The 26,532-nt window shown below is 48.6% G+C and overlaps 1 protein-coding gene across 4 annotated transcripts; it reads right to left on the reverse strand.

Annotated features, from left to right (window-relative positions):
- Nucleotides 1–1,566: 1,566 nt before the first annotated feature.
- On the reverse strand, nt 1,567–26,532 carry SLX4 (SLX4 structure-specific endonuclease subunit). 4 transcript variants are annotated; one of them, XM_081131167.1, is made up of 15 exons: nt 26,446–26,532; nt 23,692–24,406; nt 22,049–22,306; nt 19,990–20,179; nt 18,898–19,116; nt 13,406–13,614; nt 12,959–13,278; nt 12,156–12,369; nt 11,606–11,694; nt 10,509–10,655; nt 9,487–9,656; nt 6,250–8,489; nt 4,131–4,233; nt 3,161–3,562; nt 1,567–2,706 (listed from the first exon to the last, which is right to left on the reverse strand). In XM_081131167.1, the coding sequence occupies exons 2-15, from the start codon at nt 24,035–24,037 to the stop codon at nt 2,313–2,315; spliced, it is 5,301 nt and encodes a 1,766-aa protein (XP_080987293.1). In that variant the 5' UTR covers nt 24,038–24,406; nt 26,446–26,532; the 3' UTR covers nt 1,567–2,312. The 4 variants fall into 4 exon arrangements, with proteins under 4 accessions (XP_080987293.1, XP_080987294.1, XP_080987292.1 ...); XM_081131168.1 differs by having other exon boundaries at nt 22,082–22,306; nt 26,446–26,506; XM_081131166.1 differs by having other exon boundaries at nt 22,082–22,306; nt 23,644–24,406; nt 26,446–26,506.

Here is a 26,532-nt window from a genome sequence, read left to right on the forward strand (position 1 = left end):
GCCACAGGAAGTGGGACAGGCCCAGGAGATAGTCACATCATGGTGAAGTGTGGGTGTCACAGTTCTGCTGAGTAGTGAACATTCTACTGCTTCAGGCTCAGTGTGCTTTCTTCTTGTGCTAAGTCCCCTTCATGGCAGAGCAGAGCTTCTGAAAGGGGACCCTGCATCCACTGTCCACCACAAGGCCCATCACTGGTCTGGCTCCTCCAGCCTTGCTGCAGGAGCTGGGAGAGGGCAGCTCTCACCACTGCTTTCCTTTTTAACCAACCAGCTGGCCCGAATTTCCCAGTGCAAGTCAGGTCTAATTTCTATGGAAGTGTCAAGGTTCTTTTCCAGGATATGCTGACTCTCTGGTTGTGGAGGTTTTTTATATTGCAGTGGCTGGTTTTTAACCCCATTTCCTGCTTTGTACACAGGTTCAAGCTCTCGCCTGGAGCCCTGGCCAGGCCCACTGCTGATCCCTGCTGGCTTCTGGGGGGCATACCACACAAACGTGACCAGCCAAGGTATTGGGCCACAAGGCCTTAACTTCCATGTCTTTCCTGGCCATAGGCTTTTTACCTCTTTTAACCTCTTCCCCAACATCTCCTTATCAACTTGGAGTTGGTAATGCTCTGTGAATCTGGGGCCCCAGGCCTCTCTCAGGGGAGCACACCCAAAGCTGCAAATCCAGGTCCACAGTCTCTACCATGTCCGAATCTAGTCTCCACTGCATCTGGGTCCATGGTCTCTACCACAAGAGAGTGAAGCCAAGTAAGGACCCTGTTGCCTCCTACCTTCCTAACTCCATCTCACTTCTCTAAAAGAGTCCATACTAGGGCAGAGTGATCAAGCCCTTCATGTAAGAAACACGTGGAACCTTCTAGAACAGGCCAGACTCCATCTTCAGTGTGATCAAAACAGCATCTGCTATTAGCTGTATGACCTGAGCCCAGGTGTCCCTCTAATCGTCTACCCCTGGGCAGTGTGTGCAGGGAGGGCCAGGTCTTTTCCACCTGGTCACAAACCAGGATACATGTTCAAGAAAACCCATTTCACCTCCCTGAATGTTGCGTGCCCAAGGCCCAGCTCACAAATCCCCTCTCCAGGAAACTGTCCCTTCGGGCCACCCAAGCACTGACCCTCACAACCATGCACAGGCCAAGCCAGAGTCTGTCTCCTCCACTTGTTTCCCTCCCTCCCAGGACCCTGTACCCAGGTGAGATCAGGCCTCACAAACTCGTCCTGTTAACATGCAGATTCTCAGTGGGTCTGGCAGCCTGAGCCTGCATCGGTGACAAAGTCCAGGTGAGGGTGCTGAGCCTTGGGCCTCCTTTGAGTATAAAGGGCTGAAGTTCAGCACCTGGTAAGGGCTCTGTTATTGTGGTTGTATGGACAGACAAGTGTGTGGATGAATGAATACCTGTTATTTAAGAACCAAAGCAAAATGAAGGGCCAGAAGGCCTGGGTTACCCTTGAGATAAAGAACAGGCACAAAGACCTTCTGCAGACATACTTTGAGGACAGCAGGGAGCTGTGGGTGAAGCTCATGGCTGGTTTCCTTCATTTTTCTAGAGTGGAGAATTTAGGTTTTCATAAAGCATTTTTGTTTTTATTGCACATCATATAAAATGGACTACACTGTATTTAAAACAGACAAGACACTCAAGGATGCAGAGACCCAAACTCTTCTTTTCCAGGCCTTACCTGTGTTCCACACTGCTCCTGAGGCTGGCAGCAGCTTTAAAACACACCAACCAAACTAGGCCACAAAGAACATGCTTGTTCTGGGGGACTTCAGAGCTGTGCTAGGCCCTGCTGCATTGGCCAGTTTGGAGACTGCTGGTGACAGTGAAAGGTGTCTGGGCAGGATGGCTGGGCCAGCAGAGTACCTGGGGCATGGCAGTGTGGGAGGCCTGTGGACACCTGGTCTGCTGGTGGAGGCTGGGATTACATCACAAGTGCTGAGGAGGGAGACGGACAGGGCAGACTGGACCTGGGCATCTATCTCAGGAATGAACATACTACAACTGATGGATGTAGAGGGCAAAGCATGTGCCAAGTCAGGCCTTGCCCTGGCCAGCTGGTGGAGACCCTTCTGAAATGCACACTGGCAGGTTTAAAGGGAGATGAACAGTGGGCACCGATAGAGGGAGGAGGCCAGGAGCTCTAAATCCAGTGGGTGACATGCTCCAACTACGACTCCAGGAAATGGAGTGGAAAGGAAGCTGATCCATGTCGGTGCCATCATCATTTTCACTGAGGGAGCAGATATGGTCCCAAGGCCCAGAAATGCCTGTGGAGACCTGGCTTGCTGAAAGGGCCGCAGACCCTCACAGGCTGCTGACAGCCATGGGTAGGGAGCGGGGGACGGGCCCGTCAGTTCTGCCTCTCTTCTTCTTGGCCATGGGCCGCCGCCTCCTCTTGAACTTTTCCTTCCGGGCCGCGGCGGTGGTGAAGGTGATACAGTGGGCATCCAGGAAATCCAGCAGCTTCCTCGTGGCCATGCGGATGCCCTGCTGCTGCAGCTCAGCCTGCAGCTCCGCCAGCTCAAAGGGCTGGTACAGCAGGACCTTGCGGTAGAGTGCCGGTGTGGAGCGGATGCAGCGCCTCACTGCCTCCTCTGTGGCCACTGCCTGGACAGTTGCCTGCGAAGCACTGACCCCCTCCTCACCCTCCTCCTCTTCTCCTGCAGATTCAAAGGCTGCTCCAAACTCACAGGAAGAACTGAAAAGAACCAGGTATTAGTATTTTGCAGCACCCCTTCCATCCAGTCCCCCAAGACTTGGAGCCTATTTGAAGAAAGGAGTGTTTTTATGTCCCCTGTGGAGTCTGGCATATGGCATGGATGACCCCCCCAGTGCTGTGTCCCTGGCACTCTAGCTGCTCGCCTGAGCAGGACCTTGCCCTCAACCAGAAACTTCCATTGATGGCACCATGAAGGCGCGCTGGGCTGGCCCCACTCAAGGGAGCATCCTGTGGGTTGAGAATGCAGGAGCTCCAAAGGACTGCTCAGGAGGCCCACAGGGGACTGCTCTTGAGCCCTGGATTTCCTGTAATTCAAACCCAGAAGGCAACTGGGGCTTCTGAACATCGGCCATTAGGCTTCGCTTATGCCAACTCTCAGACCACTGGTCAGAGGACCTATGAAGTCACTGGCCCTGTCCTTCGATCTGATTACCTCTGTGAGCTTAATGAGCTGTCACTGCCATCCACAGAGGTGGCTGTGGATTCCTGGGAGGCCGGGAGCTGGGCGTCACCATCAGGGCCTAGAGGCACCTCTTCAGCTGGTGACATATGGGGGATGCTTCCACCAGGCTGCTGCTTTCGATGTCGGGTACCCTTGGTCTTAGCTGGTCCCTTCGACCTTTGGGGAATAGGGTCAGAAGTGGCCTCCAGACTGGCACGGCCACCTGCCCTTGAAGCCTTTGAGGTCTTGGTGGAGTGGGTCTGGCTGCGAGGGGGCACCTGTGAGGACTGGCTCTCGTCCTCAGAGTCTGACTCCAGTGTCTGGTGAGTGTACTGGAATATTTCCTTCAGTTTCAGGACCATCTGGCGTTTGGGCAGAGGGCGTACCCCAAACCTGAATGGGGAAACAGATGAACTTCAGCAAAGAGCAAACAATTATCAACAAATTAATGGTTTCGTGTAACTGAAATTTTAAATTCCTGACTTTTATGAGCATTCAGACGTTAAGTGTCTATCCTGTATGCCAGTTGAGCTGACTCTGAAGAATATTCCACAAGGTCCATTCCCCATGTACTCAACAATGGTGGTGGTGATGACTTCCCTGGGCCCAACGTGAACAGCAGCATTTATTAGGCTACGATTGTTTTGATGTTCTTAAAAAATCATGCCTCCTTACTCAGATTGTTAAGGCCAGGGTCCCATCTCCACTCACATAACATATGGAGACCTGTCACCTGATGGGTAACCTGCAGGAGTCTCATTTCTTACCTTCTTAGGATGTGGGTAATTTGGGGAATAGCATGTGAAGAGCTGGCAGGGACACATGCCTCCTCCCCACAGCAGCCCCCACATCAGAGCCCAGGGTGGATCTGGTGGTGGGTCCTTCACCTCCCAGCCTGGCTAAGCCTGGTAACTCACAGGAGGGAACCACTAATGAGCAAGCTTTCAAGGATACCACCAACCTGTCCAGTTCCTTCTTTAGTACCGGGCTTTCCATGATGGAATACCGTGGCATTGGTGTTATGGGCACTTTTGGGGGCAAGTTCTTCCTCCGATTAGCACCTTCTGGGTAGAACAAAAGAAACACGTTTCAGTAGGAGGGACCTGGGTTTACCTTTCCTAACCCTGTAGGTGTAACCAAGAGAAAGATCTATTGAAGAAAGCCCAGTCCCATTTGCTCTGTGAGAGCAGTTATGCCCACCCCCCTTCACTGTCCAACTCTGGCATCATGTCTTCCTGTTAGAATGTGTCCGTCACTCAGCACACAAGGGCCACAGTGGCCTTGTTCAATGCTGACACTGTGTGAATGGGGCAGAAGCAGATGAGTTGCCACAGGCTGGGGTGACAGGGCAGTAGCAGTGACTGCTAATAAGTACAGGATTTATTTCTGGGGTGATAAAAATGTTCTGGAATTAGTGGTAATGGTTGCAGAACATTGTGACTATACTAAAAACCACTGAATGGTACATTTTCAAGAGTGAATTTTATGGCATGTGAAAATGTCCTAATAAAGCTATTTTTAAAAAACAATAGGTATTTTAAAGATAAATTGGACAATTAGGAAAAGAGAGACTTCAGTTCTTATCCTTTTTATGAGCATGGAGCCCTTTGAAACTCTAAGCTGTCTCCTAAAAAATGCATTCTTTATATACAATTTCAAAGAGTTTGTCACCTCTTAGAGCCCACCTCAAATTCAGACTAAGGCCCTGGTCTAAAGTCTCCTGAAGTGGTTCTCATGGCATTACCTGGGAACTGGTTAGAAATGCAAATTCTTGGTTACACCTCAGACCTCCTGAAGCAGAAACTCTAGGGTGGGGCTTGGCCACATATTTTTTAAGAGGTTCTCCAGGCAATTCTGATGCCCACTCAAGGCTGAAAGTGCTGGTCAATGATGCCCAATTGGTCTAGGATTTTAAGAAGAAATGAAACACCAGTTCCCAGGCAGATGCTCTGTCCATAAACTCTGCTTCCCTGTCACCAGTCACTGCTCAGTGCTACCCTGCCCTTCCCAGCTCTCCCTGGCTCTACCCAGCTGGGGAAGGGGGCAGCACCTTGAGGGGCCTCTATGATTCTCCTCTGTGACTGAAATGAGCTGGGAAGTGGCATCCTCCACTGAGGATGGACTGAGTCCAATAGGAACTGAGGCCCATAACAGGCCTCTCTCACAGCCCCATCTGTTGTTTTAAATTGAGATGAAATTCACATAATAAAAGTTTAAAGTAATTCAGTGGCACTTGGTATATTCAGTGTTGTACAATGACCACCTATATCTAGTTGCAAAACATTTTAATTGCCCCAAAGGAAATTCCGTAGACAGCAAGCAGTCACCCTTTTCTCCCCTCTGCCCTAGCAACCACTGATCTGCTTTCTATCTCTATAGATTTGACTATTCTGGTTATTTCATATAAATGGAATCATACAGTACGTGGTCTTTTGTGACTGGCTTCTTTCACTTAACATAATGTTTTTAAGGTTCATCCATGTAGCATGTGTCAGTGCTTCATTCATTTAGTCAGCGCTGAATAATATCCCATTTTTAGGATATACCATATTTTATATCCTACTCAATCAGATGAGGGACATTTGGGTTGTTTCCACCTTTTAGCTACTGTGAAGAGAGCTGCTGTGAACATTTGTGTACAAGGATCTGTTTGAGTCCTGATTTTAATTCTTTTGGATGTATATGTAGAAGTGGAATTGCTGGGTCATAATGACAATTCTGTGTTTAACTTTTTGAGGAACTGCACTTGCCCAATCTTAAGGCACACCTGACACATGCACCTTGGCCTCTCAGAGGTGCTAGTTCAGTATTCTGGAGTGGGGTCCACAGGCAGGGATTTTTAACAAGTGTCCAGGTGAGCGGTAGGTTCTAGGCAAGTTTAGAAAGCCCTGACTTACTGACTAAGAAGTGTATGTTTGATAGCAAGCCTATTCTCCCTCAACTGTGGAGAGGGGTCTGAAGGCAAGGAAGGGGCTAGTCACAGGTCGGCAGGCCCTTCAGCATTGCCACCCCATGTTGTCATTACTGATTTCCTCCAGGGCCTTTAGTGTCAAAGATAAACAACTCTCTCCATTACTCACTTGGCTTCTCTAACCCTTCTGATTTCTGAGCTCGATCAGCACTCGGTGTCTGGGCCTGAGAAAGAATCTCTGGAGCCTTCTGTTCTTCATCCCAATCGTCCCACAGAGCTGAATTCAAAAAGCTCAGCCTGCTGCTCCCAGGGGAGCTGGCCTGAGATTTCTCTTGAGACTTCCTTTGGCCAGTGCAGCTTCCTCGGATGGGAGTGGTGCCCAGGAGTGCAGGGGAGTGGCAGTTACTGTTGTCTGGGGCTTCCCCTGCCCTACCGCCTGGGCTACTGGTGCTCAGGGGGCCAGTCCGCTCAAGGTTCAAATTATCAATTGGAATTGGCGAGAGGGGCTCGACATGCCAACAGCAGTCATCAGTTGGAATGGGGGGGCCACTGTCCAGCAGGGGACTGCTGCTGGCCTGATGAGAGGCTACCTCCTGCTCGTCTTCACTGTCCTCCACCTCCACCACTTCACTCGCTGTAGCCTGATTTGGCAGGCTCGGCCTAGGCATCGAGCACTTCTGGAAATGCCCACTGAAATCAGTGAGGTTTCCTGAGGTTGGAGAGGGAGCCAATAGAGCAAAGTGCTTGTGGCGTCTGGGGCAGGGACTAGAAGGGCTTCTAGGATTGACACTGACCAGGCAGGATGACGATGTCTGGGGCACAATTACTGAAAACTTACTAGCGGCTTTGGGTCCATCCCTGTTTTCTAATGGGGCCTTGGCCTTGAGCTGAACCATGTCATATGCTGAAGTCCTGGACCTGAGGCCCATGATTTGGGTTTGTGATGAGTAGTCACGGCTTCTGCTGCCAAGTGGGGTGGCAGGCACCAGCCATGAGGTGTCTGTGGTGCTGTCCCCATCAGGGCTGCTCTCGGGGTTACAGAACAGCTGAGGGGACCCTCTGCCACCCACACAGCCTTGGTTCCTTGATGGCCGCCCCTCCTCCTGCTGCATAGTGGCCTCTCTCCTTGGTGGGCTTTGGGAAGGTTCCTGATCTGCATCAACATCAATGATGGAGAACAGGTCAGAGAACTTGGGGCTAACTTCTAGAACTTTCCCTTCTTCCAGGGAACCATTAAAAACTGACTTTATTTTGGTTTGTTCTAGCTCTTGCTCTTCATCTGAGTCCAATAAAAGGATAATCTCATCTTCTCTGTTCACACTGGATGGAGTATTCTGAGATCTGGAGATCTGATGGCCAGGTTTTGCCTGAGTTAAGTCAATTGATGGAGACTTTTCTGGCGAGGTCAGGATCCCTTTATTTCTGCATTCCAGCATAGAACCACGCTCTTCAACTTTCTGGCAGCCTGGATGGTTAAGTAGTGTGAGAAGGCTCCGGCCCCTCTTCTGCTTCGATGGTGAGTCCTGGGAGGACTGCCTGGAAGCTCTGCCCTGTGACTGGGGCTTCAGTGGGGACGAGTTACTTGTGCGATGAGGGTGAGGATGTGGTTGCTGGGGACTCCTGCCTGGAAGGGGCTGTGATGGGAAAAAGCATGGGTGCGATGGAGGTGTCTGCCGGCGAGTGGAACGGTGGGATCTCTGCCCCCGCCTTTCTCCGATAGTGCTGTTGCCTCTCTTGTGATCACTTGTGACTTGGGATGGTTCAGGGTAACCTCCTGGAGTTGATGAAAAGGGCTGTTCATCGTCAACATCATCAACTGAGTATAAAAAGGGTCCTTCCTTTCTCTCTGCCCAGCAGCCCTGAGAGGGGCTAGCGGAGCTGGTATGATCCTGTGCTGCCTTTGGCGCCTCTGCTTCCTCCTCCCCATCTGAACACTGGCCCTTGAGTGGCAGGAACATGGACTGTCTCACATTTTTCCTTTTGGCTGGGGCCTCGTTTCTTCCCTGCCCAGATGATTCCATCTGTTCTGCATTTTCTGACTGTTTTTTAACTAGGACACTTGCTAGGATTCGCCCAGAACCTGGACCGTCCTCCATAACCTGGTTAGTTTCCTCCTTGATCTCTGGAGCTCTTTCTCCCTGGAGCAGCTTTCGCTGAGTAGCAGCAAATTCATAAATTTCTTCCATTTCTGTTTCATTGACCTTTTCTCTATCTTCTTCAAGGCCCTCAGATTTCAACAAGGCTTCTGCTTCCTCCTCTTCATCTGCCCACATTGACCTCAAGAGTTCTTGGAAATTCTCCGCTCTGCTTTCACAATCCTCATCTTCCTTCTCCTTCCATTGTCTGCCCTCTGAATCCATTACGACAGATGCTTGTTTGCACAGGTGAACAAGCTCAGTCACACCAAACCTGCAATAGGAAATGCCATGCATCATCACCGTCCTGCACAGAGGCTACGGCTGTGTGCCCCCAGCACAGGCAAGGATTGGAGTGGAAGCTCTCAGAGAGGACAACTGTGACCCAATCCTGGCCTTCTCCCTGCTCTCCTGTGACTCAGGTACATGTGCAACAGCCCAGGCCACTCAGTTCTAGAGACAGACTTGTAAGACTTTAAGGCAGGGCTCACTAACTCCACTGTGCAAACATGAAAGGGAACATCAGGCTGAGCTGAAGATAACAGCAATTGGTGGTGCTGCAAAACTGGGGAGCACACGCTGCCTTCAAAAGCACCCAAAGCACTGTGACCAATGCAAACCAAAGCAGACTAAACCTGTCATGGGTCAGCCCAGGCCAATGAGTACGCTAGCCTCCCGCCCACTTGAGGGTTCTGTGATCTAATCGGTACGTTTAAAACCCTAGAGGCTCAGCCAGTCCTTTCCTAAGAATGCATCTGAGGGATGACATAGCCTTGGATGAACAAGGTTTTTTTTATCCCAGAGGCCCTCAAGCCTTGTCAGGAGGTAGAACACCGTTTTTGCTGAGATACCTCCTACCTCTCCTAAGATACTGGTATGGAAAGCTGGGAGTTGGACTAAACCTTCTATCCACTTTCTATTTTCTATTTTCTGGAACTTGGGAAAGGGCTGCTGTTGATCAACCTTAGTGATGGAACGAGCAAGGAGCAGCAGTGTTTGGGGAGAACTGAGGCTGAGGACCACCCTCCCATCATGCCCAGGGAGCTAAAAGCCACATGACTAGGCAGAAGACTCTTTAAGCAGCCTCGGCTCTCCTGCAAGAGTCCATTTCTGGCCAGACTTCCTATCAATATGCCTTGTTCAAGGTCACCACTGGGCATAAACTTGGGATTAAAAGGTACAGAAAGGACTCAGCCCTGATCTTCGCATGAGCCATCAACCTAGTAATCCTTGTCAGTTAATGTCAAAAGCCATGAAAGAACAATGCGGACCTGCAGGCCAGAGAACTCAGGTCAGGGGCCAGCTGGGGAGGCAGGCCAGTGTCCGCAGTGTAGAGATAATGCAGGAATGCACGGGTAGCCTCAGTGCTCACGTCACTCAGCAGGACGCGCTGGGTTCTTAGGTCGCCATCTTCTACAGCGAAGAATCCTTCACTGTTTACCTGAGGGTGAAATAAAGTATAAAGGATTACTGACTGGACAGTCATGACTTGGGGATGAAGCAGATGGTCTGGGGGCATCCCGTGAGTCTCTAATCTTACAGCCTCAGCCCGGGACAAGCATTAGCCAGTGCCGCTCCATTTTGTTGACCAGAAATTCTGCAATTTAAGCCATAAAACTTCTCTGTTTTCAAAATCAAATCAGGGATAGATGCTCAAGAATCCAGTTGGCTCCATCTTGATAAATATATCAAAGGCACTAGAACCGACAGCAGTTTCTTGGATTCCAACAACACAATATTCAAGTCAAACACATGTCAACACAGAAATGTTTGGCAGCAGCTCAACTTTAAAGAGGTTAATGATAAGTCTTCATAATTATGCAAACAGAAAAAAGAAACAATTTTGGAGGAGGGGGAAAGGATTTTGATTCAATGGGACAAGAAATCTTATGTTTCCCAATCCTGAGCTCATTTTCTCATACCACTTCCTAACCTCAAACATGTCTTCTCCACGGAAGTGTAACCTTACGGCAACAAAGATGAAAAAAACGTTTAGGGCAGTGCGGGAAGAGCAGGGAGGGAGATGGGTGAGAGCATGGGGGGAGTGGAAGTGAAGACAGGAAGACAGAGAGAGAGCCCGAGCAGAGGATGAGGAACAGAGAGGCAGAGAGGAAAGGAGAGGGGGAGGGGGAGGGGGAGGGGGAGGGGGAGGGGAGGGGAGGGAGGGAGGGAGGGAGGGAGGGAGGGAGGGAGGGAGGGAGGGAGGGAGGGAGGGAGGGAGGGAGAGAGAAAAGAGGCTAGAGGACGACGGCGGGGGCTACACAGAGGCACAGCGTGCTCACCACACACTTACATACTGAATGAGAAGTGGGCACCGGGCATAAAGCACGAACTTGTGGGCATATAGCACTTCCCCGCTGTCCATCTGAAACTGGACATCACTCAGGTGTGGGTTATTTACCATGGCACTGAAGTCAGCGACCAGCAAACCGAGGGAGAGCTGAAACAGGAGAAGAGTTGTCACTTCCATCTGTCATTGCCTCTCTAACTGTGCATGTTCCCCAACTGGGATGGTATAGGGTGGCCAGGCACGACCCCTGCACTCCTCTCAATAGGGTTCCTACATGTTCCACCTTCAAGTTACCTTAAGTCACTCAGTGACATGGAACAGCAAAACTCGAACTTCTTTCTCAAATTCTCTCACACTGAGTTCCCTGGCCTAAAATGGGAGGGACCAGCAAGTGGAGAGGCGTGTTCTAGCAAGGATGGAGCTCCCGCAGTGGCAGCTGCTGAGCGCTGTGTGTGCCAGGCTAGTGTTTCATAAACACCGCTGTGTGGCCCTGTAAAGAAACTTACCAGCCCAGTGTAACAGATGAGGACCCCAGTCTACACAGTTCAGGAACCCAGCTGAGAGGAGCTCCAAGTCCCTTCTCTATGTGCCATGGTCACTAGAACTTGTGTGATACTGATATACTAATGGAGTGACATCCACTCTAAGGGAAACCAATTTCTCAGCCAATTCATCACCAACAGAATATGAACTGTTGGAGGCCAGCCCAGGACCAGGACATCAGAGAGGCAGAGTCATGAATGAATGAATGAATGAAACAGTAAGAAATAAGTGCACAGAGCAGTTGGCTGAATGAGGTGACCTCAAAGAGTAATGGTGGTCCCTCTGGGTTCCCAGTTAGAGCAGGCTCCAGGCTTGGGGAATGAGCTGCCTCCACAGTCCAGTGACAAAATGGACAAAGCCTCATGGTGGAGCCCTGACAAGGGGACAGGAGGCTCCTATGGGCTCTTGCCTGGCTCAACTCAAATACTGTCAAGGGGACCAGGGGACACGTGCAAGGGCCTGAAGGCCAGCAGTGAGCTGATTGCGCTGAACATACGACAAGCACCAGCAGCCATACAGAACTGGAGCAGGGCCAGGCCCCGCAGAGAGGTCCTTACCGAAGCCTGGCTGCCCATTTCCGAGTGCTGCTCCTCAGGTGGCAGGACAAATCCAGTCAGTGGAAGGCCACCAGGCAATAGATCCATCCCTGAGAGAAGGATTCACAGATTAAAAGAATATCACCTCCTGGCAACATCTGCCTCCAGGGAAAGAGCATCAACTGTGGGCCGAGCCAACCCCAGAGGTGCCTAGGAAGTGATTACCTGGGACTTCTTCAGTGACAGTATTGCCCACCAACCACTTTTACCACCATGCCCTTTCAAAAGAGAGGGACACAAGCAGTAAAATAAACAGAATTAGCCCACTGACCACTCGTTCTGGACAAATGGCTCTGTCCTTGGTTAAAGTTTAAAGAAACTGTAATAGACTTGCCTGTGTCACATTCACCTTTGAGAAAAAATGAAAGCACTGACAGAGACTGCCCTTGCTCCCCATCATATGGGGATGAGCCAGGGAACCTCAAATCTGAGCTGCCTTCACCGTCTTGGTCACAGGGAGTAGAGGGCCCAGAGGGCGGGGCTGGCTCAGGTGTCCCATCCTGTGTCTCACCTGTGGTACCTCCTGACTCAGCAGGGCCTCCGCTGCAGGGCAATGGGCTGGCACTCAGCCCCTCTCTTGCCAGGTCCATGAGATCCTGCAGGGCCTGGTACTCCCTTTGGCTGGCTGAGGGTGACAGATTCCTGGGACAGGCACTGGGGAGGGCAGGTGGTATGCGCATGCCTGGGTGTGGTTGGTCAGGCAACACTGGTGGCAGTGTGGGCTCCTGTGTGAGACCAGGAAAGAAGTTGGAAGCCAGAGTGACCATGTCACTGCTGTAGCAGCCACCACCCACATGGTCCCTGAGGGTGCCAGCCACAGCCCAGTGCAACCCTGGAAAGCTTTTCTTTATCATCATCTGTCAGCAGGCCTCTCTGTCATGGTGAAGGCCATGCCTGTGGCATCCACATCTGCAGAATAATCCCTGGGAGCCCCATCTTCCTAATGTCACCTGAATGGCCTCAAGTGAGTGAGTACTGACCCTAGGACCACCTGTATCAGGCTTGTCTGGTTCCTGGGCCCCATCACAGGCAGATTCTGTCAGCCCCCTGGGGGTGGGGCCTGGAACTCTGCATTTTAAACAAACTTCAGGAACACAATATGTTTGGGAACCAGTGGTTCTTCCTGTTCTTACTAGGAAGTCATCTAGTTGCTGCAAAAAGAAATACGCTATGGGTGACACCTCTAGGCTTCCTCCCTTCCCCTCACCTCCTAAAACTTTCTGTGCTGTAGCTGTTGATTCTCAGTGCCATAATCCTGGAGCTGCCAACCCCTCCCCAGAGCCCACCTGCATGTGTTCAGAGGGGAATGCGTACCTTGGTGGATGGCTGGGGCACCATGGGAGGCACCAGGCTTGCCGTATAGAAGGACTCCAGAGCCCAGGCCCTGGTCAGGGTGCTGCCCTCCCATAGAAAGTTCTGCTTCCCTTCAGGTGGTTTCAGACTCCTGCTGGCCTTCTCCAGCTCTCTCTTTAAAAGTCTGCTCACAGGAAGTGGTGGTGTGCTGGACAGTTCTACTTCTTCCTCGGCAAAGAGCTGGGCCACGCGATCCTCAATCTGTCTCCCTGTGGTCTCCGAGTCCTGGACTAACAACTGGGGTGGGGAAAGGGGTGCTTTCTTCTTGCGACTCTTCTTCTCTAGAGAGAAACAGAAGTGACAGTTAATAACAGAGTCATCCACACAGCCTGAGGCCTGGTGGTAACCATCAGCCAGAGGCAGTACGGCGAGGCTCCCCAAGGAGCCACCACTTGCGGTCACACATACCTGTTGACAGTTTTGTTCTCTCCGAAAAAGCAGTTCCCAGTGCGAGCATCGCAGGCACAGGCTCCTGCTCCACCTCAGACCGGGAGAGAGCCATGGCCACCAGCAGGTCCTCAGATGGCACCTCAGGCTCATTGACCTTCCGCCTCTTCTGTGGCTCCTTCTTGTTGGGGGCTCCCTTCCTCTTCAGACCTCCAGCGTGACTGCTGAAGCTTAAAAGACAGCCAAACAGATTAGTGATGGCCAGAGGTTGTGAGCACTTCTGTTCTGAGGTGGTCCCCACTGGACCAGAGGGCTGGATCTTCTCCTCTGTGGGAGGAAAACGGGTATATGTGGACCCACCAAACAGAGGCATCAAGTGCTCCAGGAGTTCAGTGAGCTCATTCTGTGCCTCACATAAGTTCACACGATCCTAGACTAAAAGTTGAGCAGTCGAGACACGGGAGGGTCAGGGTCCTTCTGTGTGATCCTCCCCAGCCAGGTTCTTGGTAGATATACAACACCGGCAGAGGTAGCTGCACACCCTAGATGTGGCCATACCCTTCCCGTGGAGTCAACGCTCGATGGCTCCAAGAGAGCACCCTGGATTCTACCAACTTCTGCCCATCGATACTTCAGATGCCCCTTAAGTGGTCCTGGATACATTGGCCATAAAAAGATCCCTTCCCTCCTGCAAGGGCTGCAGGGCAGTGCCTCTGCCCAAGGTCTGAAGGAAAGGCCTCTCAGCTTGGGCAACCAACGAGGTCAGTGAGCTTGGAGGCCAATGTGCAGTAACTCATTTGGCTCAGAGAAGATTCACTGAAAGATTTTCTGGCTGGAGAGAGCTACACTACCTTCTGCCTCCCAACAGGCTGAGCAAGAAGTAGAAGGGGAAAGGTGAGAAAGAAACTAAGGGCAACCCCAAGATCACCTACCCTGTAGCTGTAGGGCATTCTGGAAGCACCTCTGGCTTTCACAAAAGCTCGGACTCTCCACTGGGCCAGCGATACAGAATCTCAGTTATCATCTCAGAAGATCTTAGCAAGCCCTAATTCAGTTCTAACTCCCTGGGAATCCTGCACAATAATCACAGCCTCTAAGAGGGAAAGGAGCCACCCCAACCTCCTGGGGCCCTGCCACGGGGTAGGCTGCACCTCTGCATGCACCAGGTATGGCCTGGGCCCAAATGAAAACAGGTGAGGGGTGTAGGGGCCGTGGGGTGCTCTGACCAGCACATGTGCCCTGGCCAGGGAGTCACGGCTACCCCAGAGTTCCAAACACCCCAGGTCTGCCCTTAAGGCAAGGGAGGCTCACAGTCTCAGTGAGGGGGTCCATTTGTAGCTATTTATTCTAACAACCCTCTAGAAGGATGCTCACACATCTTGTTTCATTTCTTGGAGGTATTTAAAAAGCAGATGTGCCTGGCTGGGCATGGCTCAGCAGTTGAGTGTCGACCTGGGATCCAGGCGATCGGGGTTCGATTCCTGGTCAGGGCACATGCCCAGGTTGTGGGCTCGATCAATGCCTCTCTCATCATTGATTTTTCTGTCTCTCTCCCTCTCCTTCCCTCTCTCTGAAATCAATAAAGATATATTTAAAAAAAAAAAAAAAAGCAGATGTATTTTATCAGAGTAGGCAGTTTCAGTGTGGTCCTGCCAAAAGGCAACATCTATTCTCAGCCTTAAGGCTTTCAAGTCTACAATGCTAGTGATGATGTGCTAAAATGCAGACAGGCTCACCAGCAAAGACTCAGCCTCTGTCCTCCCACCTCAGCACTGACGCAGCTCCCATGGCCAGAACCTTTGTGCAAGGCAGTATCCAGGACAGATAAACTGCCCTTGGCATTCCCTTTGCTATTAACAACTGTGCAAAGAAGTCCCAAATCTACAGCAGTCCAGGGTCTATCGGGCATCCATAGTGGCAGGGGTAATGCAGTGCAAAGCTGGCCCTCCACCACTTGTGGATTGTAAGCTGAAGACTTGTGTCAACAACAGGGCCTTCTATTTTAACACTTAAGCATTTAATTCATGCAAATATTTTTTAAATTTTTATTATTTTATAATCCTCACTTGAGGATATTTTTTTCATTGCTTTTCAGAGAGTGGAAGGGGGATGAGAGAGAGAGAAAAACATCTATGTAAGAGAGACACATTGATTGGTTGCCTCCTGCAGGTGCCCTGACCAGGGATGGGGGTCAAGCCTGCAACCAAGGTACGTGCCCTTGGCTGGAATGAAACCGTGAAACTTTAGTCCGTGGGCTGACGCTCTAACCACTGAGTCAAATTGACTAGGGCTCACGGAAATATTTTTAAAAGGCCTGTGGTTCTGTCTCACTAACTCTTTGAACTATGCTGAGTAATCTTTTTTATTTTTAATTTTATTGTTGAAAGTATTATAGGTGTCCCATTTCCCCCCCCACTGACCCCTTCCACCTCCCATTCACCCCCTCCCCAGGCCTTCACCCCATTATTGTCTGTGTCCATGGGTTATGCATATATGCATATAACTTCTTTGGTTAATCTCTTCCCATCCTCCACCCCCTTCCCTCTTCCCTCTGAAATATGATCGTCTGGTGCATGTGTCAATGTCTCTGGATCTATTTAGTTTGTCAGAGTATTTTGTTCATTAGTTTCTTCTTAGAGAAGACTCTTCAACATTTCTTGTTGTGCTGGTCTGGTGGTGATGAACTCCTTTAGCTTTTTCTTATCTGTGAAGCTCTTTATCTGCCCTTCAATTCTAAATGATAGCTTTGCTGGGTAGAGCAATCTCGGTTGTAGGTTCTTGCTTTTCATCATTTTGAATATTTCTTGCCACTCCCTTCTGGCCTGCAAAGTTTCTGTTGAGAAATTAGCTGACAGTCATCTGGGTGCTCCCTTGTAGGTAACTAACTGTTTTTCTCTTGCTTTTTTTTTTTTTTTAATATATCTTTATTGATTTCAGAGAGAGGAAAGGAGAGGGAGAGAGAGAGACAGAAACATCGATGATGAGAGTCATTGATTGAGCCCGCAACCCGGGCATGTGCCCTGACCGGGAATCGAACCCCGATCACCTGGATCCCAGGTCGACACTCAACCGCCGAGCCACGCCCGGCCGGGCCTCTCTTGCTACTTTTAAGATTCTCTCTTTGTCTTCAACCTTTGGCATTTTAATTATGAAGTGTCTTGCTGTGGGCCTCTTTGGGTTCATCTTGTTTGGGACTCTCTGTGCTTCCTGGACTTATAAGTCTATTTCTTTCACTAGGTAGGGGAAGTTTTCTGTAATTATTTTTTCAAATAGGTTTTCAATTTCTTGCTCTCATTTTTCTCCTTCTGGCACCCCAATAGTACAAATGTTGGACAACTTGAAGTTGTCCCAGAGACTCCTTACACTATCTTCATATTTCTGGATTCTTTTTGCTCTTCTGGTTGGGTGTTTTTTGTTTCCTCATGTTCCAAATTGCTGTTTTGATTCTCAGCATCCTCTAGTCTACTGTTGATTCCCTGTAAATTATTCTTCATTTCAGTTCATGTAGCCTTCATTTCTGATTGGTACTTTATTACACCATCGATGATCTCACTAGTTTCCTTAATAGTCTTACTAAGATCCTTGAGCATCCTTATAACCATAATTCTGAACTCTGTATCTAATAGCTTGCTTGGTTCTACTTCACTTAGTTCCTTTTCTGGAGATTTCTTCAGTTCTTTCCTTTGTGACACGTTTCTTTGCCTCCGCATATTGGCTGCTTCCAGGTGTTTGTTTCTATGTACTAGGTAGAACTGCTATGTCTCCTAGAATTTGTAGAGTGGCTTTGTATAGTAGGTGTCCTGTAGGGTGTAGTGGCTCAGCCTCCCCAGTCCCCTGAGCTGGGCCTTCTAGGTGCTCCCCTGTGTGGGCTGTGTGCACTGTCCTGTTGTAGTTGAGCCTTAGTTGCTGTTGGAGTCACTGGGAGGAACTGACCCCCAGACCAATCAGCTGTGAGGACCAGCTGCAACTACAGCCAAAGATCTGCTGTGGAGAAACCCCTATGGATCTGGATTTATTTCAGTAGGGCTTTGGTGTTCACTGAGTGGGCCCCTTGTGGATGTGGTAGGGTCATAATCCAGCGTGGTGGAGTCTGACCACCAGGTGCACTGTCTCAGGGGCCTCCTGGGAGGTGCAAAGTCAGCCACCCAGCATGAGCTACACAGCAAACTATAGTTGGCTGCTACTTGTGCTGGGCCTGAAGGTGTCCAGGAGAGGCCAAGCTATGAGCCAATGCAGGCTGCCGCTAGTGCCAGGCCTGGGGCCGCTTATCACGCCCTATGGGGCCCGCTGCTGCTTGTTTGAGAGATTTTAGGAAAGTCCTAAGCATGAGGCTCGAGAGGCCACTTGCATAGAAAGGACCCTGGAAATGGTCTGGATGAGCAGCAGGTGGGGAGGGGCGGGGCCTCAGGGAATCATGGGGCGGGGCCAAAGGTGTGCGTCAGGTGCTGGCGATTCAAATATGGTGCCTGCCTGCCGGCCGTGTGCGGGGAGGACTCGCCAAAGGAGCCATGGCCTCTGCCAGCTCTTCTGCCTGGGAGGAAGCCGCCCTCCGCCTCTCGCCCGGATATCAGGCAGGTTAGTTCCTCCCCGAGTGTCCCAGGTCCTTTCAGGCTGCTGCCCGGCGCTGGGCTCAGAGGGAGCACGTCTGAGTCTGTGCTCGGGCCCTGTAAGAGGAAAGCCTGGGGCTCCTGAAGGCTCTGTGACCCTCAGTGACAGTCCCCACTGGTTTTCACAGCCCGAAGTTCTGGGGACTTCTCTTCCCAGCCCTGGAGCCCTGGGCTTGGGGGTCTGCTGTGGGGCTGGGACCCTCACTCCTTCGGGAAACCCCCACCGCCGAGATGTCCCTCCCGGGTTTAAACGTAGGCGCTGGGTGTGGGCCGCGGCCAAGTCTTCAGGATCCAGGCTGGATCCGCCCACGTCTCCGCCCCTCCTCCCGGTCTCGGTGCTTCTTCAGGTCCCTGGTTGTGGGGCTTCTGTTCAGACAGATTTCAGGAGGCTCCGAGTGAGGGTGGTTCTGTATTTTAGTTGTGATTTTGATGTGGTTGTGGGAGACGGCAGATACCGAGGTTACCTATGCCGCCATCTTGTTGTCTCTCTCTATGCTGAGAAATCTTATATTAACAGTATGAAAATAAGTCTACACTGAAGTAGAAACAGGGCTGTACCACAGCCTTAATGAAATACATGTGGTAAAGTGAATTACCCAATTCCTAGCTGCTCCAGAGGGCACTGGCTCTAGGATTCTGAGAATGGAAAACTCTCAAGAGGAAGGACCTCAAGGAAACCAGTCCAACGGGCCCTTTCCAGAGACACACCCACACAGAGACCATTTCAAAGCCATCCGGGATGCAGAATTTGTCCCCTCCTCAATTCCTGTGGAGACTCTGAGTGATTTCCTCTTCATATGTTTCATTTCCAGAATCAGAGAGCTGTATTGTCCTACAACACTACATAAGGTTTTACTTTGAAAACAAATCAGAGTACTTTGATTTCTTCCTTTCCATTTGACTCACCTGGATGCCTGTGCCAGTGTGCTGCAGGTCCCCTCAGGCTGAGCCGTCTGTAGCCGCACAGCCTGGAGCAGGAGCTGAGGGCCAACCTCCATCTTCACTGCACACTGTTTCAAGTGACTGATTCTGCTCTTGGAGGTGAGAAATGGCTTGCCACAAATTGGGCATTCAGGGATCTGAGGTGCGGAAGGTCTCAGTGCCTTTTCAGCCTCATCCAAGCACCTGAAGGAAGACAGTAAACATAGGAGAACCATCTTCCCCGGTAATGTGGATGGAAGCAAACATGGATCCACTCCCACATGGACATGCTGTGGGCCTAACCCTGTTCCTCCAAACCCAGTCCCTCCACACAGCCTGTAGTTAGCCTCCAGACATGGAATTTAGGTGTCTGTTAGCAAAGATGGCTGAAGAAAGCAAGGACAGATTAAACATAAACATAGTCACCATATAGTCCAGCAATTCCACTCCTAAGTATATACCCAAAAGAACTAAAAACAGATACTTAAGCAAACACATGAAATGCATGTTTATAGCAGCTCTATTCACAATACCCTAATGGTGGAAACAACCCAAATGTCCATCAATGGATGAGTAGATGAACAAGATGTAGTATATCCATACAATGGAATGTTATTCAACCATAAAAAAAGAATCAAGTACTGACACATGCTACAACATGAGTAAACCTTGAAAGCCAGACACAGAAGGCCACAGAGTGTTTGATTCCACTATGTCCAGAATAGGCACATCGAGAGACAGAAAGCAGATTAGTGGTTGCCAGGGGCTAGGAGAAGCGAGTGCTAATGGTACAAGCTTTCTTTTTGGGGTGATGAAAATACTCTAAAATTGACTATGGTGATGGCTGCATAACTCTGAATATTACTAAATGAAAGCCATTGAATTATTCACTCTAAATGGGTGAATTGTATGGTACGTGAATTATATCTCAATAAAGCTGTTAAAAAATAAAAAGGGCAGTTTGACAGCAACACTGAGGTGCTTCTGGCACAGGAAGGTATCTGATTCCCACTACAGCCATAGTGGCCCCCGGCTCTGGTCACACCACGGGAAAGGTGACAGCTGAGCTGTTCCTACCGGTTTACATGCTGCTCCCTTCGGGTCACGTTCATAGCTGAGAGGTTTTTTTGACAGATCTGGCAGAAGAACAACCCCTTGTCCTCCAGGCTATCATCATGTGCGGAGGTTCGTTCCTGCCCAAACTCCTGCTGCAGGGCCAAGGCCACTGCAGTGTCGCTTTCTGTGGCAGGGAGCCAGGGCCCAGACCCTGTGGAGAGGTGGAAAGATCCATGAGGATGAACTCATCCTCAGACCTCTGTACATCTGTCAGATATCACAGAGCATGAACACCAGGTGTAATGTGGAGAAACTAGATCTCACACTACTCTGCTTCATACCAGGCACCATCCAGTGAAGTGGGGCACCTAGAACAGTACTTCTCAAACTTTAATGTGTGTAAAAATCACCTGGGGACCTTGCTAAAACGAAGGTTCACATTATGAAGGTCTAGATGGAACCTGAGGTCCTGCATTTCTAACAACTCCCAGAAGAGGCTGACACTGGTGGTCCAGGACCACTCTTTGAGTATCAGGTCCTAGAGAACTTTCCTTTCTGCTAAACTTCCCTTTTTCCCATCTGCTAAAGTCAACTGCTTTGGACATGCCAGGTTTACAAGGCTCAACCTTTCCTAGTGCTATGACCTTTGCTGCCCATCCTGGAAGAACCAGGTCAGAGTGAAATGCCTTGAGATGGCTCCCAAGGTAGCCATGCCACCTCTGCAGCCCTGTCACATCTGATATTGCTGAAGCAGACCCTTGATGTTCATGAGGGATATGCCCTGAAAACTTCATAAATCCCGAATTCTTGAATAATACTAATGGCCTATCACTCTTTCCACCAAAGCCAGAAAAGCATCATGCTTTATTTTGGTGCCCTATTTTTTTTTTTAATTTTAGAAAGGCAGTGGTTTCTCTTTCCTAAGCATTATTGGGTATGGTGTGATATATGGAAGCAACTGAATCACATGTAGGGGAAGAGCTGGGCTCACACACTGGCTGAGCAGCTCCTCTGCGGGGTACCCCCTAGGTGCTCAAGGACTGATGCCACAACAGATATCACCTTACTATCTGTGTGGACCTTTGGGGTAGCCTGAGAATCGTCAGTGCTCCTAAGATGATATCTGCAAGTGCAATACCAAGAGACTACATGTTCATTAGCCATAGGTCTGTCAATCAGTTTCTTCCTATTTCTTTTTGTATATTTTTATCAGAGATGAGGATTCATATTGTTTAGGGGATAAAGAATGGAACCTTCGGACATTATGTGCTTCTTGGGGTGGTGTAATACGCAGTGCACAGCACCTGCAAAGCGCTGTTGCCAAACTGTTTAACCTGGAGCCAATAAGACCTCTAGTTTACTCAGTGTAATGCAACACAGGGGTTGCAGGAAGAGGTTAAATAACATCATGTAGAAACAATCAAGCGAATTCAAAAAGTGGTAAATTTAAAAAGACAGTTATCCTGGACTCTTCAAAAAGTATCATTAAAAACAACAACAACCAAAAACAAGACAAAGGGACTGTTCTAGAATTTAGACCTTAAACTACTGGCTATAGTCATATGCAGTGTGTGAACTTACAGTTCTGACAAACTCTTGGAAACTAGCTACAAAAGCTATTCTTGGAACAACTGGGTAAATTTGAATATGAATTGGATACCAAGTAATATGATAGAATTAGGTGTGACAATAGTATTGTGATTATAAAGGAGACACTAGGGTGAAAGTGTCATGATGTCTTTAACTTACTTTCAAGAAGCACGTATATTTATAGAGACATAAAAAAATATATGGCAAAATGTTAACAATTGTTAAATTTAGGCTGAGGTTATAAAGGATTTGTTGTAATATATTTTTTTACTTTTCTGTATGGAAAAAACTCAAATAATTCAAAATTAAAACAAGAGGAAAAGGTACGTTGTCAAAGAAACTAAGTGAGAAATGATGCAAGGGACCTTTGTTCTCTGGCTAGACAACATGAGGTAGCAAAGGTAGAACGCCCAGGCAGAGCCCACCCTCAGCAGAAACGCAATGAAGGTTGGTGCCTTCCTGTTCCCCTTCCTCCAGAGTTAGAACTTACTCCTGCTGGAAAGACAGAAAGCTCCTGTCATACCGTTCCCTGCCATCATCGCCTCTCGAGGGCCCTTTGGAACGTGTTCTTCAAGAGCAGTCTGGAGGGAGCACCCTTCTGAAGCATGTTTCAAACGCTCGGGGTCTGCTCTCTTGAATTGCTGCATTCGCTGTAGTACCATCTCCGCCGCCCGGGGTTTGGAGGGACTTGGCACAGTCACAGTCAGACAGGAAGGAGGGGGCTGGGAGTTGCAGTTAGGAGCAGCCTCTGAGAAGGAAAATATTCAGATGTCTATTCTAGCTGAAGAAACAAAACTCTTCCTCCAAATACAGATAAGATCCAAGTTTCAAAGGGGTCTTTTACCAACTAGTTTAGGTTTAACTCTCAAGTGTGAATAGGACTGATTATTTGTTGGTAACCTCACTGTTTATGGTAATATAAATGTACCTGTCATAAAGATCTATGACAGGAGAGGGAATGGAGAGTGACTACTAATGAGCACAGGGTTTATTTTGGGGCAATGAAAATGTCCTAAAATTAGGTAGTGGTGATGGTTGCACAACTCTATAAATATACTAAAACCATTGAGCTGTATACTTTAAAAGGGTGAATTTTACAGAATATGGATATCTCTATCAAACTATTGTTAAAGAAATATTAATTACAAACATTTATATTTTTCTAGGTCATAAGTTCCCCTTTAACTTGGTGTCCACAGAGGCCTCCAGTAGGGATCCATGAAGCCCCTGAAGTTATACGTCAATTTCTCAGGTATGTGTGGGGGTGCAGTTTTCTGGGGGAATCATGCATACCTTTCACTAGACTCTCAGAGGGAGCATGAAGGACCAAAAACATTTCAGCAACATTACTGAAGCTTTACAATAGTCTCTGTGAGCTAATTCTTTACCACCATTCCACTGAGGTTGTGCTGACCACACTGGGTAAAAAACATATTAAGATCAGGAAGTGAAGGTGAGAAAAATTTAGTAACACAACTCAGGTGCCCAAAGATCTTGTGCTGTATTATATATGCAAGGCTGGTTTTCAGCTTTGCATGAAGAACGTATGCTAAGCATATTATTTAGTATATCAAGGGCAGCAGAGTAAGAGAGCTGCTTTAAACAAATGAACCTCCCCTTCTCCCCCCAAAAAAGAAAAAAAAAGTTATTTGGAGGAGAAAGGAAGGACCTAAAGATTCTCCTGAAACTTAAATCCATATGGTACCCACTGTGGAATGAATTTGAGAAAATGGGAGAAGCAGCATTATTTTCATGTTCATGTAACTCATGTCAACTGTATAATATAAACAATAATAGGAAACTGAAAGAGAAGAAGGCCCCAAACATAATCATGTGGAAAATTCACAAAGGGGTTATACTTTTTATGACTATTATTTAAAATGGGAGTCCGCAAATTATGGTCCTCGGGCTGGCTGCCTATTTTTGTAAGTGAAGTTTTGTTGGAATACAGCTCATTCACTTACATATTGTCTAGGGAGGTGAGGAGTTGTGACAGAGACCAAATGGCCTGCAAGCCAAGAAAATTTACTACGTGGCCCTTTACAGAAGATTTTCCAACTCCTGGCTTAAAATAGTACAAATCACCTCTGGTTTCCTCTCTGGAAGTTCTGGCAGTGTTTCTGGCTGGGTTACCTGTCTGCGTACTCCATGCAGTCTTCCAGAGCACAGCAGAAGCAAGCACACTTCCCTCCCCATTCTCAGAGGGAGCTGGTTCACTCTCTTGCCACTTTGGTACCACTTGCTTTTTTGTCCTTGTGGTCTGGCTACCAGATCGAGTTTTCCTCTCCCTCGGGCCTTGAATGGCTTTGCTCTTTGTAGCAGTTGATTTGGTCCTTTCCAGTTTGCTTGTTATCTGAGTGATGTTTGAGGCCTTTTTTGTCTTCCTTTCCCCTGACACTTCCTTGGTGCCATTCTTTTTCACCCTTTGGAAAAAACTGGCACAGAGTTCCTTAAAGTCATCATCTGACTCATCCATCATCTGACCAGTTTTAAGGCTTTCAAGCTTGTTTTCAGAGAAGTGAGGGTCAATCTGGGGCCCCAAATAAGCCTAGTTAGGCCTCATTCAGAATCACAGCTTCATTAATTCTCACTGAAATACCTGGAGAGTTTGCACAACTGAGCAAAGAGGACTGTTTTTTCCTCTATAGTGATTTAAAATGTCTTTCTTCAAATTGAGCCTGTGTTAAACAGCATATTTAAAGCTTCCCTCTGTTAAAGTTCACATTTGAGAGGTTCTGTTGTCCAGTAGATGCCTCTGAGATAGAATACATATGAACTTGGTGCTCAGGTGATTCTTCAAGATCTCCATGGTGAAAAACCACAACACTTGGTTCATTTAATTTCACATCTGTGGAAAACCAAAAGCATCTAAGTGTAATGAGACAGATATTGTCATTTGATGCCCTTCCTTCCAGGAAGGTATAAGAGCATATAGAGAATAGTAGTAACAATACCCGTCACTACTCCGGTAGAACCTGATTAACAAAGAGCCATCATCCTATAGGACATCACAACACAACCAGGGGGCAGGGGGGTGGTGTCTAGAAATCTGTCAAAATATGTTCTTTCACCAGAAGAAAATCTTGGGCATCTTGAAAAAGTATTGTTTTTGCTGAAATCTAGGGAATGAATCCCATGAAGGACAGTCACCACAAAAACATGATGATTCCAAATTCAGAAAAACTATCTCCTAGTTCTACCCTGGTCCAAGGCCTCCAGCTATCAGAAGCTCTCTCAGCAGGCAATGGAGAGGGAGAGGGAAAGGGAGGGAGGGGGGAGAGAGAGAGAGAGAGAGAGGGAGAAAGGGAGAGAGAGAATATGAGAGAATGAGAATATGATCTTGAACACTCAGGAGATAGGAACAAAGAAAATACAGGAACACAGGGGACTCATTCTTCATTGATACAACCAATTTTCCAATTTTAAAAAAAGGCTCCTTTCTCCATCCTCTCACCCCAGCAAGTTCTCTCCAAACTCAGGGGACTAGAATGCTGCCCAAATGCAAAGGTTGGGCCTTAAGGGCATGATTAGTTACATCAGCACAGTTTAGTGGGGTTCAAAAATCAAAATTGAATGACTCAATGACAGAAAGTTCATTTCAAATTCAATAATGCAATCTCCACTGTCCAAGTAATCTGATTAATCATCTAGTTTTCCAGATTTAAGCAGACACAGACCTAGAATCTCCTTAGCATGGCTGGCTCATTCACATATTCCTTGCCACCTCCTTAGAGAAGCTTCCCCTCATCTTTTAAGTACAGCCTCTCCACCCCTATTACTTTCTTTAATCACACAGTTTTCACAATAGCATTTATTACAAGTTATAATCATATATAACAGATAACATTTATTGAATGCTTACTGTATGCGAGAAACCAGTCCAATTGCTTTACAAGTCTAATTCATTTAATCCTTACAACAATCCTATTCAGTAGAACCTATTGTCATCAAGGAATCAAGCACAAGTATGAGGAACTGGCTCAAGTTCACACAGCTTTTGAAGTGGCAGGGCTGGTATCAAATCCAGACATGATTCCAGGACATCAGCTCTTATATTTTTATTCATTTACTTATTATCTGTCCCTTACTAATATCAAAACTTGAGGAAGGCACAGATTCATCTATTTTACTTCAAATTTTCTTTCGCTGATAGACACTTGACTTGGAAAAAGTGATCGGCAATTAATTGTTGAATTAATTAACTGCAAAGAGTTGGGTGCAATCGGAGCGGAGAGACAGTGGGGGTGGGAGAGAAGGCTTCAGAGAGCAGCAGAGATCAGTGTCCTAGTGCTTGGAACGTCAGTCTAACCAAACTGAATTTTATCCTGTTGGATGTGTGGAGCTAAAGCAAATTCTACCCTCCACACTGCTGTCTCCAATCTCTGTTGTTAAAATATTCCATCTCCTATACGTACTCTACCAGTATTTGCTGAAAGAAGTAGCGGTTCCCAGAAGACCGCAAGTTTCCAGAGGGCCGGGGATTTGTGCCTACTCAGCGTTGTACCTACCGCGGCGCCGGGCTCATAGCAGACACGGAATGAATGGGCAGGTGAGGGGCGGACCCTCCCGCTCCCGTCAACCCGGTAACACACGGGAAACCGGCAGGTGACTCAACCTGGGGTAGTGCTGTCAAGGACTCTGACGGCGAATTATGATCGCCAGGCTGACCCCAGGGCAGTGGCTTCGTGGGTATTTGGACGCCCCCCGCCTCTCCTCCCTTCAGGAGGGCCCGGCCTCCTCCACCCAAGCGCAGCTCCTGCCTCTACACCGCGGCTGGAAGCGGGCGGGAAAGGGTCTTCTCCCTCCGGAGAGTGAAAAAGGCCCGAGATGGCGGGACCTCCTCCTCCCGGGTACAGACTCCTAGCCCCAAAGCCCAGCCCCTCCTACCTCTGGCGCCGCCGCGGCACCCTCTCAACGGAGAGCCTCGAGCCTGCGCATGCGTTGCCCGGCTACCCCGCGGAGAATTGCGTCTGC

Source organism: Miniopterus schreibersii, assembly GCF_964146895.1.
Source record: "Miniopterus schreibersii genome assembly, chromosome: 3".
Taxonomy (NCBI): Eukaryota; Metazoa; Chordata; class Mammalia; order Chiroptera; family Miniopteridae; genus Miniopterus; species Miniopterus schreibersii.

Excerpts from the sequence above, each read along its gene's own strand:
- SLX4 (XM_081131165.1), bottom strand. The coding sequence starts at position 24,037 with ATGATGGATGAGTCAGATGATGACTTTAAGGAACTCTGTGCCAGTTTT. Across the intron at positions 10,656-11,605 it reads AAATGGGCAGCCAGGCTTCG|CTCTCCCTCGGTTTGCTGGT; the intron begins GTAAGGACCTCT and ends CTCCTGTTTCAG. Across the intron at positions 2,707-3,160 it reads AGCTCATTAAGCTCACAGAG|TTCTTCCTGTGAGTTTGGAG; the intron begins GTAATCAGATCG and ends GGTTCTTTTCAG.